The sequence below is a fragment of the Alternaria incomplexa genome (genome assembly GCF_024043165.1).
Source record: "Alternaria incomplexa strain BMP 0042 chromosome Unknown scaffold_5, whole genome shotgun sequence".
NCBI classification, from domain to species: domain Eukaryota; kingdom Fungi; phylum Ascomycota; class Dothideomycetes; order Pleosporales; family Pleosporaceae; genus Alternaria; species Alternaria incomplexa.
This window is the reverse complement of record NW_026249854.1, coordinates 1,084,132-1,100,687: the sequence shown is the minus strand read 5'-3', so window position 1 is coordinate 1,100,687 and position 16,556 is coordinate 1,084,132. Positions and strand designations below refer to the sequence as shown.

Below are 16,556 nucleotides of genomic sequence, written 5' to 3'. Positions count from 1 at the left end.
CCACGCGTCGTGCAACATTGAATGCAGAGATCCGCGGGTGTCACCGAACGCCGACAAATGTCCCTACCATCTTTTGTCTGTATATTGAGTTGTGGATTAGGCTGAAAAGCTTATGCGTCGTGCGAACCATATTTGGCGTTGACAGCCAGTATGCGTTCCGAAACCGCGGTCGAAACTATGTAAGATTGCTTGCGGTAATGTATCCGGCTGATGTTTCACACAACGGCTATTCGCGAAAACCTTGGAGCGATTATGTTCTGTGCTCCTACGACTTGATCGCTACCGCACCGGTGCGGGAGAGACGAGGTCGTGATCAGAAAAGCACATTTCTGGCACGTCAACAAACCCCTTGACGATGCTTCTTTCGTCGATGCACCTTCGACTCAAACATCACACGCAGTCTTTCTATCTCAATCGCTAGCTTTCGCCCTGTAATTTAAGTCACCAACTGTCATCGTCGCATCCCTCTTTTCCGCTTCTAGAAGAACGCCAGCGGGAGGGTAAACTTACAACGCACCCGCCACGCCTGCTCTCATACTGCGTTGCTGCATTAGCGGTATATCCTCCCATAACAGCGGGCAACTCACACTTTTCGTGCTATATTCCTCGTGTTCATCGCGTCACAAGGTGAGTGCGTCACATTTCACCTAGCAAATTCCTTGGTTCAGGGCACGTTTTCGCTACCACATCTCTTGTCATCACAACAACAACACAGGTCTGGGAGACCAACAACTCTGGTCCGCAATACGCTTTGCTGTCGTATCGCGTCCCTATGCAACATCCAGTTGCCTTCATTTTGGGCTCCTAAACCTAGTATTTCGACTGTGGATGACAGGCGCGATCGTCACTCACTCTCACCGCATATGACCTCAATGTGGCTAGTCTGTTTTACACGCAGGGGCTGCAGGCTCTGATATACAAATATATATCTCTTTGCTCCCCTCTGACCGGCTCTCCGCAGATATACCCTTCATTTGCTGCGACAGTCGCTCACCATGCTCGTCCCGTGGCTCGCTCGATACTTAATACCGTGGCTTTTGATATCATACGTCACGTGTACGCCTGTATCGGAAAGGAAGAGCTCCCATACCGTCCGTCAGTCTGCAGTGGGCGTAGTGACCGGAGTGAAGTCACGAGATGAAAACGGTTAGTACTCAGCTAGGCCGCACGTGTATCGATCACCGCTAACTTTTCGCAGGCAACGTCTATGTGCGCCGAGAGGTGAGGGACTTGAAGAACAACGCGCCAGACCAATGGAGTCTTTACATCTTGGCGCTTCGACAACTTCATACAACTCCGCAGAGTAACCCCAACTCATTCTACGGCATCGCATGTGAGCACATCCACTATCAGCATGGTTCATCGCTTACTAACATACTGCTCAGCGATACATGGAAGGCCTTACGACATTTGGGGTGATGCACCAGGAAGAAAAGAGAAGATTGGAAAGGCTGGCTACTGCCCACATGGCAATGAGTTGTTCCTGGGTTGGCATCGCCCGTACCTTGCGCTATTCGAGGTGAGCTTCATACCTTCATACCTTCGTGCCTTCGCCTTTCCCTGAAGGAATAACGACGATGGTACTGACTGATCGTAGCAAGCACTTTCGAGCCATGTCTATGATATCGCTAAGAAAGCACCCGCCGATCAGATCGAACGGTACCTCAAGGCAGCAAATGAGTTCCGCATACCTTATTGGGACTGGGCACAAGGTAACACTATTGGCCCGGTGCCCGACTTCTTTACAGCCCCCGAAATAGCGGTGACGGATACGGACGGCAGTCTAACAGTGGTGTCAAATCCGTTGTATTCCTACAAGTTCAACCCCATACCTGCTGGCTTTGATCACAAGGTAAGCGATCTCAATCTTGGGAGATCGCGGAACAGGATTTCTAATGTATCATGCAGTGGGCCTCTATGAGTTCGACGATACGATGGCCGAGTGACGCGACCGCCAATGCGACATCGCGACAATCGATGTTTGTCGGTGCCTTCAATGGCCAGTCCACCAATCTGATATCTCAGGTTGGTGTTGCTTTTCGAGCGAGCACGTTCTCGCGATTCTCTAGTATACTAGAAGACCCGCATGGTTGGATACATGGCGTTATCGGCGGTGGCTACGATCCCACGTCTTCACCTGGTCATATGTGGCCGCTGGAGTATTCGTCATACGAACCCCTCTTCATGTTACATCATGCGTAAGTGCGCCTAATCCCTATAATCACATAAGCTAACAGATCGTCAGCAACGTCGACCGCCTACTCGCACTATACCAGGGAGCGCACCCCGATCTCTGGATGGAGAAGTCAAGCATAGGACCGCACGGCAATGTTTATCTTGACGACTACCAAGACGTTGACGCAAACACTGAACTCCTCCCATTCAGAAAGGACCCCGGCAAATTCATGACCTTCAACGACTGTCGCAATACCACTGTCCTAGGTTATGCCTATCCGGAAACGAAGCGCTGGAAGTTCGCATCAGACCAAGCCTACCAGGCAGATGTCGCAGCGCAGATTGCGAGGATGTATGGTGGCCGCGCGCGCGCACAGAGCAAAGTTACAGTTATGAGTACCAAACCAACGCCATTCGGAGAAACACTCGAGGACAGCAATGGCACATACACCGACTGGATCATCGAGACACAAGCCGTTGCTTCCAAACTTCCACCTTCGTTCATCGTCAAGTACTCGCTCGGCGGCATGTTCAACTCCGACCCAGTTGTCGACGTGGGAAGCTGGATGATGTTGATGCCGGAGCGACTCGACGACGTGCACACCGAGAAAGATCCCTCAAAACCGGAGAAGTTGATGAACGGTACAACAAGTATCACACCTTATCTCGTCGAGCAGATCGAAAACAAGAGCTTGAAGAGCCTGGAGCCCAGCGACGTGGTGCCTTTCTTGACCGAGAAGTTGACCTGGAATGTCTATGATGTGAGTCCACCCCACGTCATACCTGATATCAAAACTAACTTGTACTTCTAGCAAAATGGCGAACGTGTCAAGTTTCCAGACCAAAAGACTCTTTCAGTCAAGGTGTTCAGCACCAGCGCGCGCGTGCCAGACAATGACCAAGAGCCGATCGAATACGACGAGGGAAGCACGACCTATCCCGAGATCACGGCAGGCAAGTCTGGTGGTAACAAGATGGGTCCCCCGGGGATGATGCCTCCACGATTCTAGTGCCTTTGCGCCTTCAGCAAGTTCGTTTTCAGAGTCGATAGCTTTCCTTGTGTCCTCTCCCGTAGGAGGTAATGTGTGGTAGCAAGACATATGGGGACCAACATTGAGCCTTCTTTGATAAACCGAAAGTAAGATCGACCTACTTCCAAAATCGTGCTCCATGAAGTTGCAAAAGTGTCTTTGCCGGTTACATATAACAAGCTGAAGGCCTCTTCGGTGATGCGTCACCCCGGACATACGCCGATCTTAACCCCATCCGCTAGCCTCATACCCCACACATGCAATCTGATTCGCTGAACTGAGCTTCCAGACCTCAGCACGGCGCTTTTCCGAAGAGCTTGTCACTCCTTGTACATACTTAACCACCTCAAGCATTACTCAAGCATCATTAGCCGTGTCCCCAGCTGATGCAAAGATTCTGCGCAGATGGCCTGCCCACTCCTCCGTGGTCCTCGAACCCTTCAATCGGCCCGCCTAGCCACGCTCCACCCGCGGATACATATCCGCAGTCTATCAACCATCGTCACAACATCGTATCCATTTAACCAACGGCACACACTCACAAACCATCAAATCGAAAAAGGAAGCCAACCCAGACTTGACAACCACCAGCAACACCAATACCAGCCCTTCAGCACAACGACCGCGAAAATGTCCACAGAACCCCCACCAAAAAAAGACTGGTCCGCAACCCAATACCTCAAATTCAACAACGAACGCCTCCGCGCCGTCTACGACCTCGTGTCTCAAATCCAACCCAACATCACCAGCTCAACACCGCGTATCTACGACCTCGGCTGCGGACCCGGAAATAGTACAAAAGTCCTGCTCGATGCGTTTCCCTCTGCGCGCATCACGGGTATGGATAGTAGCCCAGACATGTTGGAAAAGGCAAACGCGGAGTTCGAAGGGAAAGACAGTGTGGATTTCATGCGAGGGGATCTGGCGACGTTCAAAGCAGATGGAGATGTGGATGTATTGTTCAGCAACGCGGTATTCCACTGGCTCCGGTCTTCCGAACGTATTCCCACCCTCGCGCGCCTCTTTTCTTCACTGAAAAGCGGGAGTGTGTTAGCCATCCAGGTACCGGATAACTACCACGAGCCGTCGCACCGGATGATGCGCGAGACGGCGTTGCAATCAGGGAAAGCGTGGTCAGACTCCTTCGTGGATACGCAGATTGGAGATTTGAAGGATACGAAAAGGCCGGATTTGGATCCTATAGAAGAGCCGAGTGCGTTTTATAATGCGTTGGTTGGGCAGGCGAGTTTGGTTAATGTGTGGAGGACAAAGTATATGCATGTGCTCAAGGATGCGGGCGCGATTGTGGAGTGGGTCAAGGGGACGGGGTTGCAGCCTTATCTGAATAGGATTGAGGGGGAGGAGGCGAAGAAGGCGTTTTTGGAGGAGTATGAGAGGGGATTGAAGGGCGAGTATCCGGAGTTGGTGGATGGGAAGGTGCTTTTGGGATACCCGAGGTTGTTCGTTGTTGCGGTCAAGAAATAGAACTTTGTGAAGTGAGAGTTGCATTAGCGGAATTTAGATCCGATGTCGACTAACTACTATGCTATGCTGTATTTATATACATGCTCTCTGGAGAGTGCCATGCATATGCGTTCATATAGCTAGCTATCTATACAGGTAGCATACGACCTATCTGTGAGCAACGTGTAGACTGAAACTCTCCGCCTGATATGTGTTGCGCTCGAAATGTAGAAAGCGGCTTTCAGGTTGTAGTGGAGTTGGGATGGTAACGCTTCGTGCATCGCCAACAAACCCGCACATCACACCCTCTAAAGTTACAGCCATGGACCCAGCGGTCCTGGTTCTTACAGTAATCGCATTTGGTATCAACGCCCTTGTTCCAATATAATCGCCTAAACTCGTGGTCATCGGCCCGAGGATGGTGTTGCTGCGGATGCTGACCGAAGGGTTGAAACTGTACTGGGACATGCAGTTGAGGCTGAAAGACGGGAGCGTTTGGTACTGGGGCATACACAGCTGGTGCAAAGCCAAACGGTGGGATAGGAGGTACGGCGTGAGCGGGGTTTGCAAGGTAGATGGGAGCATTGTGAGCCGCCACTGATGCACCGAAGAACGCTGGTACGGGCGGTGCCATGTTTGCGGGATTGACGACGTTTGGAGCGGCAAAGTTCGCGGGTACTGGTGTATCAGCAATGCGGCGCACATTCTTTCCGCAATTACATGTACGCCATGGCGCCTGGCACCGGTAGCAGAAGTGGTGTTGGCAGCGGCATCTAAAAAGTCAGTTGACCGCATCAGATGCGCCACGGACGTGGGTACGTACGTGATGTGAAGACATCCACCCTTTAGCTCTACCATCTCGTTGCAATTGGGGCAAGTCTGCCATTGCTTCTCTTTAGCCACATCCAGAAGCTTCTTCACATCCATATCGTCTTCACAAAGACCTTCATGTTGCCCACATTTGCAGGTCTCGCAAGTTTTGTGGATGCATGTTGTGCATGTCGCGATATTTGCTACGATGTTGACAGGTCTGATCCATTTTGAGCAGAGAGCGTTACTGCAGTACGTTCGGTTTGGCGTCTCCAGTTCTTCTCTTTTGGCCACAAATCGTGCGAAGAGCGCAGGCGGCAAATACGGGATGCAGGCAAAGACCGGTAATATCTGATTACAGCATCGCGGTGGGAATTGCGAAGAATCTGTAATGCAGGTTTCGAAGAGGTGGATGAGACATTCGCGGCAGTATGCATGAGCCTCGGCGTCACCAGTGTTCTTGCATTGAAGCTGGATTGTGTCTCGGATGGGGTGCATGTCCAAGCATGCAGAGCATTTGCGAGACATGATAGTGCCAGATCCCGCTGCAGGGAGACCATGATCTTCATTGCTGATTGTGCTGGACGAGGCGGCATTGGCGGTAGCATTAATAAGGGTAGTGCTGGCCTCTGATACAAGCTTGGTTCGCTTGGTTCGCTTGGTTCGCTTGGTTCGCTTGGTTCGCCCGTCATCTGCCTCCCTAAGTTCTGCCGGCTCAACGCAGGCGGTCCGTTTCTTGAGTGTAGATTCATGCGTGTATGGTGTGAGTGAGTTCTTGTCTTCATCATCCGCATCTTCAACGCGCGAACGCTTGAAACTGTTTAGTGACAAGGCTGGCCACCAGCTGTTTCCGGCAGGAGGCTTGGTCTTGGTAGGTGCCGTTTGCGTCCCAACGGAGCTGAAGCGGGGAGCTTCTTGAGCGAGCGTCCTGCCGTTCACGCCTTCGGACTGCTTATCTGCTGCGATTCCGTGGGCTCCGTGATCATTTGATACCGCAGGGCGTTGAGGCACTGGCAGACCTGCAAATCTGCAAGCCATCTCGTAGTTGCCTTCATAGTGTTAGTATTGATTCATGTACCATGATCAAAACGCTTGTACTCACGATCAGCCTGCTGCGCTTCACCCGCGTGTTGCGTAAAAGCCTCTCGAACGGCGTCGTCCTCCCGAACGATGATGAGCGTAAAGACTGCATCGTGTAACTTGTTCCAGCCCCTCATCAGCTCATCGCGAAACGCGGCGAAAGCAGCCCCTTCGCGGTCATCAGGGCTGGTCCTGGACAGGCTCTGAAGGGCGGCGTTCAGGTCCTCGCGATGGAGCCCAAGTATGACCTTGGTAGTGGCGGGATCCATCGTGCGCGCGACGCGTGATACAAGTACAAGCACCGGTTGATGCGGGCGAAGAGAGCTACCGTCTGAAGCCTCCCATAAGGCAGGTAGTGCTGCGAAGCGATGACCTTGGGCAGCACGCAGCGAATGCGGCGCCTGCGTGAGAAAATTGAGGGAAGGAAGAAAACACGCAGTAAAGTGAGGTTCCACTGCGGAGGACGTGAGGGAAGCTTCATGAAGGTGAGTGCTAGCGAGCGGCAAGTGCCAAGCACGGTGAAGATGAGGAGGAAAGCGCGTCCCTCGCACCGTAAACAACAAGACGAAAGATGACGTAGAGAGTGGGAGAATGATCAGATACCTACACCGGCTTCTAAAGCCATCTACCAACAGTAGGCAACGTAAGTCTTCGAAGACTTCATCGCGCGACTTCATACATTATCTCCACCTTCGGCTCGACTTCTACCGCAGCAGCCTATGCAGCTTCCACGCAGCTCGGCCATGCAAGTCCACCCATCCCAATCCGTAGTACTCTTCACACTCTCAAACACCACCTCTACAAGCACTCCGCACTCGCACGCGCATAATCGCGCCACCAGTAAACAATGCCAAGATCGTATATGGCACAATGTGATTACCCAGAAAACGCCCATACCAATGCTGCAGCAAAAATGTTGTTCCTTCCAGTACGCATCGCGCAAGCGCAGGATGCCTACAATGTAATCAAACAAGTTCGTCAAACTTATGCCAAGCCGATGCGTGAGAAGATGGACTGGCCAGTCTAGATGTCATAACGTAGACTCTGGCCAGGGGTATAGAATAGAATTCGCCGCTCATTGAATGCTTTTCGCTCAAGCCATGCATAGATGGTTGCATGCAATCAACGCCTTGTACTCCGGGAGGGTTCCAAAAAAGAGTGGTCGTGTCTCATCCAGCGCCCGCGGTGCCAATCTGTGTATGTTTTTGGAAGCCGGGCGAGCGGTAGCTGTGCCGATGAGGCGATGCAGTGCGGTGGCCGTCGGAAGAAGCTTGGGGATTCTGGGCGAATGTAGGGTTGGGTGTATTTCGGTCGTACCCTGGTGTGGGGCTGTGCTGATTGCTGCCCATAGGTTGAGCACCCCCGCCGGGGATCTGGCGAACGGAGGCTTCGCCAGCTTGAGCCGAGGGGTTATTGTCCGCCGTCGTAACTTGAGGCGAATTGCGCTGGTCTTTCCTGGAAGCTGTGCCGGTTTGGTCTCTGGGTGATGGCGTAGGAGCTGACAGAGGGTTCTTCCCCCTCTGCTCCCATTGGCGCATGATTTCCTTCGCGCTCATGTCGGACACTTCATCGCTGAGTAGTTCCATGATCTCGGGTGGTACCTGTTGACGTTAGTATGAAAGTGGATTGGTAGTATGGCGGAGCAACATACCTCCGAGAACTCATCGTTGTTTTCGATGAGATCAAACACGACCTTGACCGCGCCTTGATCCACGCTCTTGACTTCTTTGTCGTTGCTCTCTCGCAGAATGTTGGGAGCCATTACGGTGGCGATGTTCCAGGTGTCCATTTTGTTGCCTGTCTCTTCGTCCACAGTGTGGAACGATGAAACCCAGTTCAGGAAGCAGAACAGGACTTCCATTGTGTCGCGGTGGGCCTTGGGCAGTAGGCAAAGCACGAGATGCAAGACCTTCTTTCTTTGTGCCTCATCCTCAATGTCTGCTAATGTTAGTCAAGCACGACCGGTAAGATGAAGCGACTTACCATTAGCCACCATGAACAGCCTGTATAGCTTCAATGTCAATACCGGCTCAGGCATCAACCTGAGGAAGCGCTTCAGGAGGTTGGCGAGTATGACTGGGTTCTTGGTATTCAGGTCGACCTTCTGAACACCGTGAGCGTCAATCTCTTCCTCAAGTTCGCGCAGAGCTTTGAGGTTGCCGTTCTTCCTGAACACGCCCTCGATAGACATGTCCATACTTCTCATCGCAGTGATACAATCCTGAAGCAGAGCTGGAACTTTGAGAGCGCCCGGTCCTACACCTTCCGTGCACTCATCACCATACTTTTCCACGAGGTACTCAAGCGACTGTCGGAAAGTTGCTTTGTCGGAAACTGGCTTCTCGACTCCTGTAACGCCCTTCTTCGGCTTGCTTTTGTCGGCCTTGAACGCTTTGCCGAACCCGATCTTGCCCCAGAAGTTGTTTTTCTTCGACTCGATGAGATCGAGCAGATCGCCCTGGTTGTACTGATTGTCGTCGAGCAAGAGGCCAAGCTGGAGTACTGCAAGGCCTTTCAGCTTGAAGTATTCAAGTGGCGAAAGCTCCGAGAAGTAGGTTCGTGAGCGACCTTCGGTCATCTGTTGTAGATCCTGGGCGCCAGAGAAGTCGCGACGATGGCCATTCTGCAGCTTCGGTTGATCTTCTCGTCCCAGTAGTGCGCTTCCACCAGCGCGGAATGCATTTGGACGTTGCTCTCGTTGCTGCTCCAACGCAGCCATGCGAGCAATGTCGTCTAAAGCGAGAGAGTTCACAGCGAGTGTTACAGCGTCGGCGTCACCCCCTAGCTCGCGTTCCTGAACGATTTGCATTCCTCCTCGCATTTGTCCTTCTCCTTCGAGGCCCTCTGGACCGTCAATGATTCGTGATGCGCGCGCACGTTTCATCGTGTTGGATAGGTGCTTGTCAAGTCGTGTCGATCGTAGGCGCTTGATGTCAGACATGGACTGCTCGTAGGCGGCGTTGTTGCTGTTTTGACTGTCTGTTGCTGATGTCCCTCCATACGACTTTGATCGTGTGTCCGGTCGCAGATGCGGCGGGTCATCCCCAAGGCGATGTCCCTGTGTGGAATCATAGCCTGCCAGGTTGGGATCATCTACAAGTCATTAGTGGGACGAATGTAATCTCGGAAGCGGCTCCAGAAATCTGAGTCGGAGTGTCAAGATGAGTGGTGACGAGGTGATCTGTTACGGAGAGTTATTCTTACCTGAAGTGTGTGGCAATGCGCCACTGGATCGTAGGGTCGCCATAAGACGTGCATGCGCCACGTTTAGTAGGTGCACATATTGGCGCAGCTTGGTGACCTGCTCGAAACCGTTCTCAGCGTCTGGCTGCGCTGCTGCACATGCCGGACAGAAGATGCTTCGCTTCGATTTACTCCAATAAGCGCTCTGAGGGCTATGGCGCAAGTCGGCATTGCACCCCCGACAAACCATGCAGCTGTAGTTGTACGACATGTTGTTCAGGTGTAAACACTTGTCTTCGACCTGGGCATCGCATATTGGACATGCGTCAGCCCATCTTGGGACAAGCCGCGCGGACTCAGCCGCCTGGTCTCTTTGGGCCTCGTCCTCCAACCGCGCATCGAGTGAGTTTACTTGGGTAAGGAAGTTGGTCAAACCGGTGGAGCTCCGGGTCTCGCGCTCTAATTTTAGAGAACCCTGCAGACATATGCGAATGAGAAGCTTCAGGTAATGGGCTAAGCCAGTAACCAGGGACAGCAATTCTTGGGTCACGCCCAGTCGTCGCACGCCAGTACCCTGGGACTGGGTAAGAAGCGCGAAGAAGGCTACCACTTTCTTACAAAGTAGCTTGGATTCGCGCGAATAGGTCAATCCCTTGGGTGTCCTGACGATCAATTGCGCATCGAGCGCGTCGGCGGCCGCGAAAAGCAGTTCGACGTGCACAATGAACTTCTTGGCTGCCATGACACCGTCGACGTAAGCACCGTTACTGACGTGCAGGAGCATGTCGGAGATGCAGGTCGCGGACTTTTCCTCGAAAGCTGATAGGGTCTTCCAGATCCAGTTGACTTTGGCTTCGATCTCTTCCTCCTGTTGGCGGACGCTCTCGCGCACCTCATCTGTCGCGTCGCCATCGGCATCCTGCAATCGCTCAATGACAGGTTGGCCTGTGGAATGAAGCCTGACATTCCAGTACTTGTGGATCATGTAGCATTCCGGATGCCAATGCTGGTTCTGTCCGTTTCGGAAGATCTCGACGAACTGCTTCAGAATCGATGTCTGACAGCCGTTACACCGCTGGGCAAATTTGGTGGAGTAGTGGTAGTGACAGTAGACGCTGCCCTCGTGTTCGTAGTAACTGTCCGAGGCGCCGAAAACGGTAGGACACACGGAACAGGTAAAGTGCTCAATGTGGTATTTCCGGTCTAGCGCTGTGATGTAGGAGCCGCGCAAGGCTTGCCCGCACTCGAAGCAGAGCAGATCGAGACGTCGGAAATAATCTGTTTCGCAGAGGGGGTACTGGCCGGGTGGCTTGTCGGGTACGGGGAAAAACTTGGAGGCAACGATTTTACCGCAGTCCTAGAAAGCAGGTCAGCATTGTGATCAGAGATGCTATGTAGAGAATTATTGCGCTCGAGACAATTGGGAGCAGTCCATCCAGGACAGCGATGCGCGCGCTCGCGTCGCTAGAGATCAAGAGACGTGCGTACGCCCAACTCCTCCAATCCAGAAAATAACGTGGGTGTCTTACGTGACAAGTAAAGCATTCCAAATGGTAGGTGTCGCCCAAGGCTCGCACGAATTGTCCAGTCAGTCCTTCCCCACACTTTCCACATATCTTCCCGCTTCGCTTGGGCTTGGCGACGGGCTGGTTCTGGTCCCCTGGATCGGTCGACGATCGCGGGGGGTAGTTGGTGCGGTCGTAGGGCGCAAGACTGTTGGTCGACGATGCGGCCTCGTCGGTGGCGCGTCTGGAGAGGCCATTGTTGCGCGGGTCGTAGTTGTACTGTGACTGGGCGCCCTGATGATCCATCGGAGGCGGTCCCTCCGCCGGTGTTCCCATGTCCAGTTACGCCAGCTTCGACAATCCTCCACTTCGATGCAGGGTCCGGAACGGGTGCGTGGCGTAGCCGAGGTGGAAGGGGCGCGCGACAGGGAGGCGAGAGGTGGCAGGGACGGGTTTGTCAGAGTACGTTCGTCGGATGAGCTGCGGCGTTGGTAGGAGGTGCCGCGGACGAGGGGTGTCGAGTCGCGGTGGATCTACCCGGGGAGGTGGCCAAGGGTAGAAGGGCGGCGATGCGTTGGCGAGCGCGCTCTGTCTAGCAATGCGCGGCGTCTGGCAGGGCGGGCTGGGCTGGGTGTAAGGGATGCTATGTACAATGGGCGCAAAAGCAACTCGGACGGCATGCGGTCGCCGCGGAGGAGCAGGCGTGTGGTGAATTAGGCCCGGCGTGCTATGGGGGGCATAGGACGAGGACCCTGAGCGGTGGATGAAACGCGGTCAGGGCGGGCAAGGCAAGTAACAAGAGGGAGCAGCACCGGACATGCAACTCGCAAAAGCGCAATCAGTGGTCGCTTGGCGGAAAATTCGCAGGAGGCGGTTTGGGGTGTGAGGCTGGTGGTTGTTCCTGTGTCACTGCGGCTGTGGTCAATGTTCGAGGAGTGGACTGCATGTTGCAGACGGCGCTAGCCGCTTTGGTGCACGCTGATTGCGATGTACAGGCAGATGGCCGGCAGCAGCATCGGCGCCTTGGGACCCCTTGAGCTTATTTTAGCCCTCTAAGAGAGCCGGCATTAGTATGCCATTATGCACTTGTTCTGCGCTGCCGGTGCGTATGCGGCTAGCTGGTGGGTTGTGAAGACGTTACACAAGATATTATACGTCCAGCGCACACACGAGATATTTCCCTCAGCATCCTCGGTACATGGCAGGCTATTCCTGGAGCATAACGCACTGCAGGCCGTCTGCAGGCCGATGAAAGTCAGCGCGCCGGGCGGGGAAGGCTGTTCGTTTCAAGGTTCATGGGTGTCGCTAGCGCTTTCGGAGAGTCTTGGCATTTGAGATCTCGACAGTCGCGACTTCCACCTGGTGAGGCTGTTGTTCGCGGTTGGAAGGCACGTCCGTCGTCACTGCCATAGTACAGCTCTCACTCGCTCTCACCCGCTCTCACCAGCTCCGCCGCTTTTACTAGCAGGACCGAGCTCGCGCACCGCCCGAAGAACTTGCGCATATCCAACAAAGACCATCACAGCTCACCGATCGCGTCTATACCTTTGCCTACCGTCGTTTACCAGCCTACCACATACCCTTACACACCTTCGCCATGGAAGGAGAGGGAGAACACGCGCCGCCCCAGAGGCAGGAGCCACCCGTCTTCAAGGCCCCAAGGCTAGTTTCGCGCCCGAAGCCCCCGGTGCAGCAAGAGGAGGAGATGGGCTCTGAGATCAAGCTGGGCGACTTTGAAGACGTCCACGCCCTCTCCGTCTCCGAAGCGCGCGCCGTCGTCACAGCCGTCCACGAGGCCCGGAAGAAGAAGGACCCCGAGAACAACCCTCTGCGCGATAGGATATACAACGACAGCATGTGAGTCGCTTCGAGAAGACACGACACATGGGGAGCGTCAAGGAAAGAGCCAGGACTGACTGTAGCAGAACCATCACACAGTTTCTCGACTACCTAGACAACTTCGCCCGCTACAAGGAGGAAGACAGTCTGCACTCGATCGCTGCCCTCTTCGATGCCCACCCCGAGATATCTGTTGTCGAGAAGGCGCTGCTGGGTAATACAAGTATTGGAAGAGCATGGATTTGGTGCTGACAAGCATGCTAGGAACGCTTACCCCGGACACCGCAGAAGAGGCCACCACCCTCATTCCCTCGCTGAACATGGACGAAGACGAGCTCCAGTTGATCCTGGATGAGCTGAACAAAATGCGTGAGTTGGAAAAGTTGAACAAGATGGTCACGGGCCCATAAAGCTGACTTCTCGGACAGAGGATCGGCTTCGATAGTACACTCCCGGATTTCTGTACCGTTGCATGCACCTTTTGGATTACGCCTTGAGAGAACTCGATAACATGTCGAAAGCGGCCCGTCAACGCATCAAAATTGTTCCATGTTCGCCCCCAAGCGGTTCTTGAACCGTTCCAGTTCATTGTTCACGTATAACAACCCCATTGGTTTGGAGAGCATCGGTATTTCCAAAGTTGATTTGAGACTGCATCCCCCATGCTTCGACAGCGACAGCCTAAGGTTGGTAATAAGGACAAGTATGAGAGGACTTAGATTGGGCATTTTGAACCTCGCCGAGGACGAAGAGCAATTATTTGCGATACTCACCACGATATTGTTTTGCTGCTTGGGGCTTCTCATCAATACATCCAACTTTCATTCGATCCAGAATGACAAGATGCCGCCACCCTTTACTATGTACATTGTGACATCGAAACATCATCCTTCCCCACCTCAAGTTGACCTGATAGCAACGATACCGAGTGGGATTATGCGTATCACGGCCTTGTACGTCTTTACAAATACTACCAAACATTGTGTATGCACCCCTCATCGGCGTTCAGTTACACCACACTGCGAAGTTGCACTGTGAACAGCCTACAACATTGACATTTGCTTCTTTTGTCTAGTCTTTCATACCGTCCACAGCATTCGATTCAGGTTCAAGCACCCACAACGACAACTCCAAACTTCTCAACTTCACCATGAAAACAGTCCATTTCTCTACAGCCGCTTGTAAATGCAGCACCATGCGCGCATCCAGGCGCAGACTGCAAAGACTCCATGCATTGAGTCTAGCCTACCCCCGCCACCAAACTGTCCCATCCCTTACAACCGACTGGATGATAGACAGCGTTGTTACAAACTGCTATACACGTGGATGTCCTTACGCAGCTTCTGACCCTGTCATAAAGTATAGCCTGGCAGCAACCGTCCTTGCAATTAGCATTATCGCTGCCATTGAGCCGGCAACCGGCGTCGGTATAGCTGCGGTTCTCGCAGTCATTATTCTTATCGTGGGATAAGACTGTTCTCTCTACAGCTGCAATTGAAAAGACTATAGATCCGAGAAGAATAATTGGGTGTATAAAGCAGCCGAATCTGGTAACTCCCAACTGCAGCTGCAAGGCTGGAGTTGTACGTGCTGGTGTTGTAGACACCGTCGAGAGGACACAATGATTTTGTAAACTCAATGTATTATAATGATATCCCAGGTATACATTGCTTTTCATTTTGGCTACAATCGTAAGCGTTGACTCTTTGCAGTTTCATATAGCCTCATCAACCTAGATCTCCTTGGCTACCGTGGGTGAGTTTGGAGACGACCATTCCGACGAACAGCCCCGGCAAACCACCGTTATCGACTTACCAACCCACAAATGTACACACCTAAAGTATCCCGCGAAGACTTGAAGCTCCAGCGCGAAGCCCGAAAGATCAACCTAGACTTTTGCGTTCATTCCCCATCTCATGACTTTCACCCCTTGTGAAGAGGAAACCACTGTGACCTCGAAGTACGCGGTCGTACATGCACAGCGCAAACTCACTGCTGCATGCAAGCAACAAGCAGGAACCAGAACCTCGATACTTGCCACTAACGCTCCCCTCAATCTATATAACGACTCGGTCTCTGAGCCTCATCAAACGTTCACTCTCTTTAACCCCCTCAACCACTAAACCACCAAACGACTGTCACCCATCAGCCACCACACCATCCAACCCTCAAGTCATAATCCATCCACAATGCCAGGCTTCACATCCTTCTACCTCAAAGGCCGCATGGCCAACGCCACCGCACCCCAAACCGACTTCGCCTACGACTCCGGACCCGATTTCGAAACTCTAGCATCGAAGAAACATCATCTCCAACTACAGAAACGCCTTGCCCGCCAAGTAACAAACATCTACAGCACTGTCATGACACGCTCTGACGCCAACCAATCTTTGACTCTACTAAAAGCCGTGAAGTCGCATATCGACGCCCAGGTGGAGGCGTTCCATGACTTGGGGTTGATGTCGCTGATCGAGCGGAACAAAGCTATTCAGCTGTTTGTAACGAAGAGCCAGAACATTTATCAAGATGGGTCGCGCGCAGTGCAGAAGTTTAGGTCGGCGCAGGGGCCTGTTGGGGATGTTGCGGAGGGGCTTGGGCTGTTGGGGAAATACAAGGGTGCTAAGAACGGGGAGTTGGAGATGTGGGATGTGGAGTGCATGGTCGTGATTTATCAGAGGAGGATCCTGAAGCCGTTGAAGGAGGTGGTTAAGGAGATTGAGAAGGTGGTCGGGAGGGAGGAGGGGTGGACGGACCCGCAGTAGTTGAGCGGCTACCAGGCTGATTCAGACGCGTATTATATCCTTGGAAGGCAGTTTGGGTGAAGCGTTGGTATAAATCGGAAGCGGCGTCTCTGGTGGTTTTGGCTAAGAATTCCATTTTCGCTGTACTGGAACCAATTGTGCTTTCTCGGCAAACTTTCTCACTAAATGGATCATCTTGTGTATGTTTATTAGCGAACTACTATGTAATGCGTAAACCTTTTGCCTGCTTGCTGGGACAAATCGAGGACCGCTGGCTCAACCAATGATGACATGGATGTGGGGCGCACGGCAAATCCGGTTAGCGGCCTGGGGAGAACCGCTGCGCACCAGCTGTCGTGCAACCTTCAACATCACACCACATCACATCGTGCCGCTCGCTACGCCTTTATCGACTGGTCTCTACGCCGTATCTCGGTTCCCGGAAGCTGCGTCGGCCTGGACCATCCTTCCCGATCGCAGAGCCGTGCCGTGCCGGCTTACCCATCCCACGATGTCCTATTGTACGGCGCCACGATGTCCTTACCTGGAAGGCTGCCCGTGTCTTTTCAATGTCACCTCCAATCGCCTGGTCGGCTTGAGGAGAGGTCTACCATACAGATCCCTCGGACACGATTGTGACAAGCCTGTCGTTCAGTGCTGCTGATGTCAGAAGCCACCCCACTGTTGGTGGAGTCGACTTCAGCAATCACGGTTCATTCCAAGGGCAA

The 16,556-nt window shown here is 53.1% G+C and overlaps 5 protein-coding genes across 5 annotated transcripts; 3 read left to right on the top strand and 2 right to left on the bottom strand.

Moving 5' to 3' along the window:
- Positions 1–995: 995 nt before the first annotated feature.
- J4E90_004292 (uncharacterized protein) lies at positions 996–3,185 on the top strand (the record flags this gene model as incomplete). Its single annotated transcript, XM_051433857.1, has 7 exons — positions 996–1,146; positions 1,199–1,333; positions 1,386–1,519; positions 1,598–1,852; positions 1,909–2,025; positions 2,238–2,936; positions 2,988–3,185. 7 exons carry the CDS (start codon positions 996–998, stop codon positions 3,183–3,185), a joined length of 1,689 nt encoding a protein of 562 aa, XP_051292375.1.
- Positions 3,186–3,836: 651 nt separating this feature from the next.
- On the top strand, positions 3,837–4,691 carry J4E90_004291 (uncharacterized protein; the record flags this gene model as incomplete). Its single annotated transcript, XM_051433856.1, has 1 exon — positions 3,837–4,691. The coding sequence occupies one exon, from the start codon at positions 3,837–3,839 to the stop codon at positions 4,689–4,691; it is 855 nt and encodes a 284-aa protein (XP_051292374.1).
- Positions 4,692–5,386: 695 nt separating this feature from the next.
- J4E90_004290 (uncharacterized protein) lies at positions 5,387–6,829 on the bottom strand (the record flags this gene model as incomplete). Its single annotated transcript, XM_051433855.1, has 3 exons — positions 5,387–5,443; positions 5,823–6,529; positions 6,583–6,829. The coding sequence occupies 3 exons, from the start codon at positions 6,827–6,829 to the stop codon at positions 5,387–5,389; spliced, it is 1,011 nt and encodes a 336-aa protein (XP_051292373.1).
- Positions 6,830–7,729: 900 nt separating this feature from the next.
- J4E90_004289 (uncharacterized protein) lies at positions 7,730–11,554 on the bottom strand (the record flags this gene model as incomplete). The annotated part of the gene is made up of 5 exons (XM_051433854.1): positions 7,730–8,161; positions 8,212–8,498; positions 8,544–9,653; positions 9,765–11,100; positions 11,273–11,554. The coding sequence occupies 5 exons, from the start codon at positions 11,552–11,554 to the stop codon at positions 7,730–7,732; spliced, it is 3,447 nt and encodes a 1,148-aa protein (XP_051292372.1).
- Positions 11,555–12,845: 1,291 nt separating this feature from the next.
- J4E90_004288 (uncharacterized protein) lies at positions 12,846–13,497 on the top strand (the record flags this gene model as incomplete). Its single annotated transcript, XM_051433853.1, has 3 exons — positions 12,846–13,105; positions 13,174–13,301; positions 13,352–13,497. 3 exons carry the CDS (start codon positions 12,846–12,848, stop codon positions 13,495–13,497), a joined length of 534 nt encoding a protein of 177 aa, XP_051292371.1.
- Positions 13,498–16,556: the final 3,059 nt, after the last annotated feature.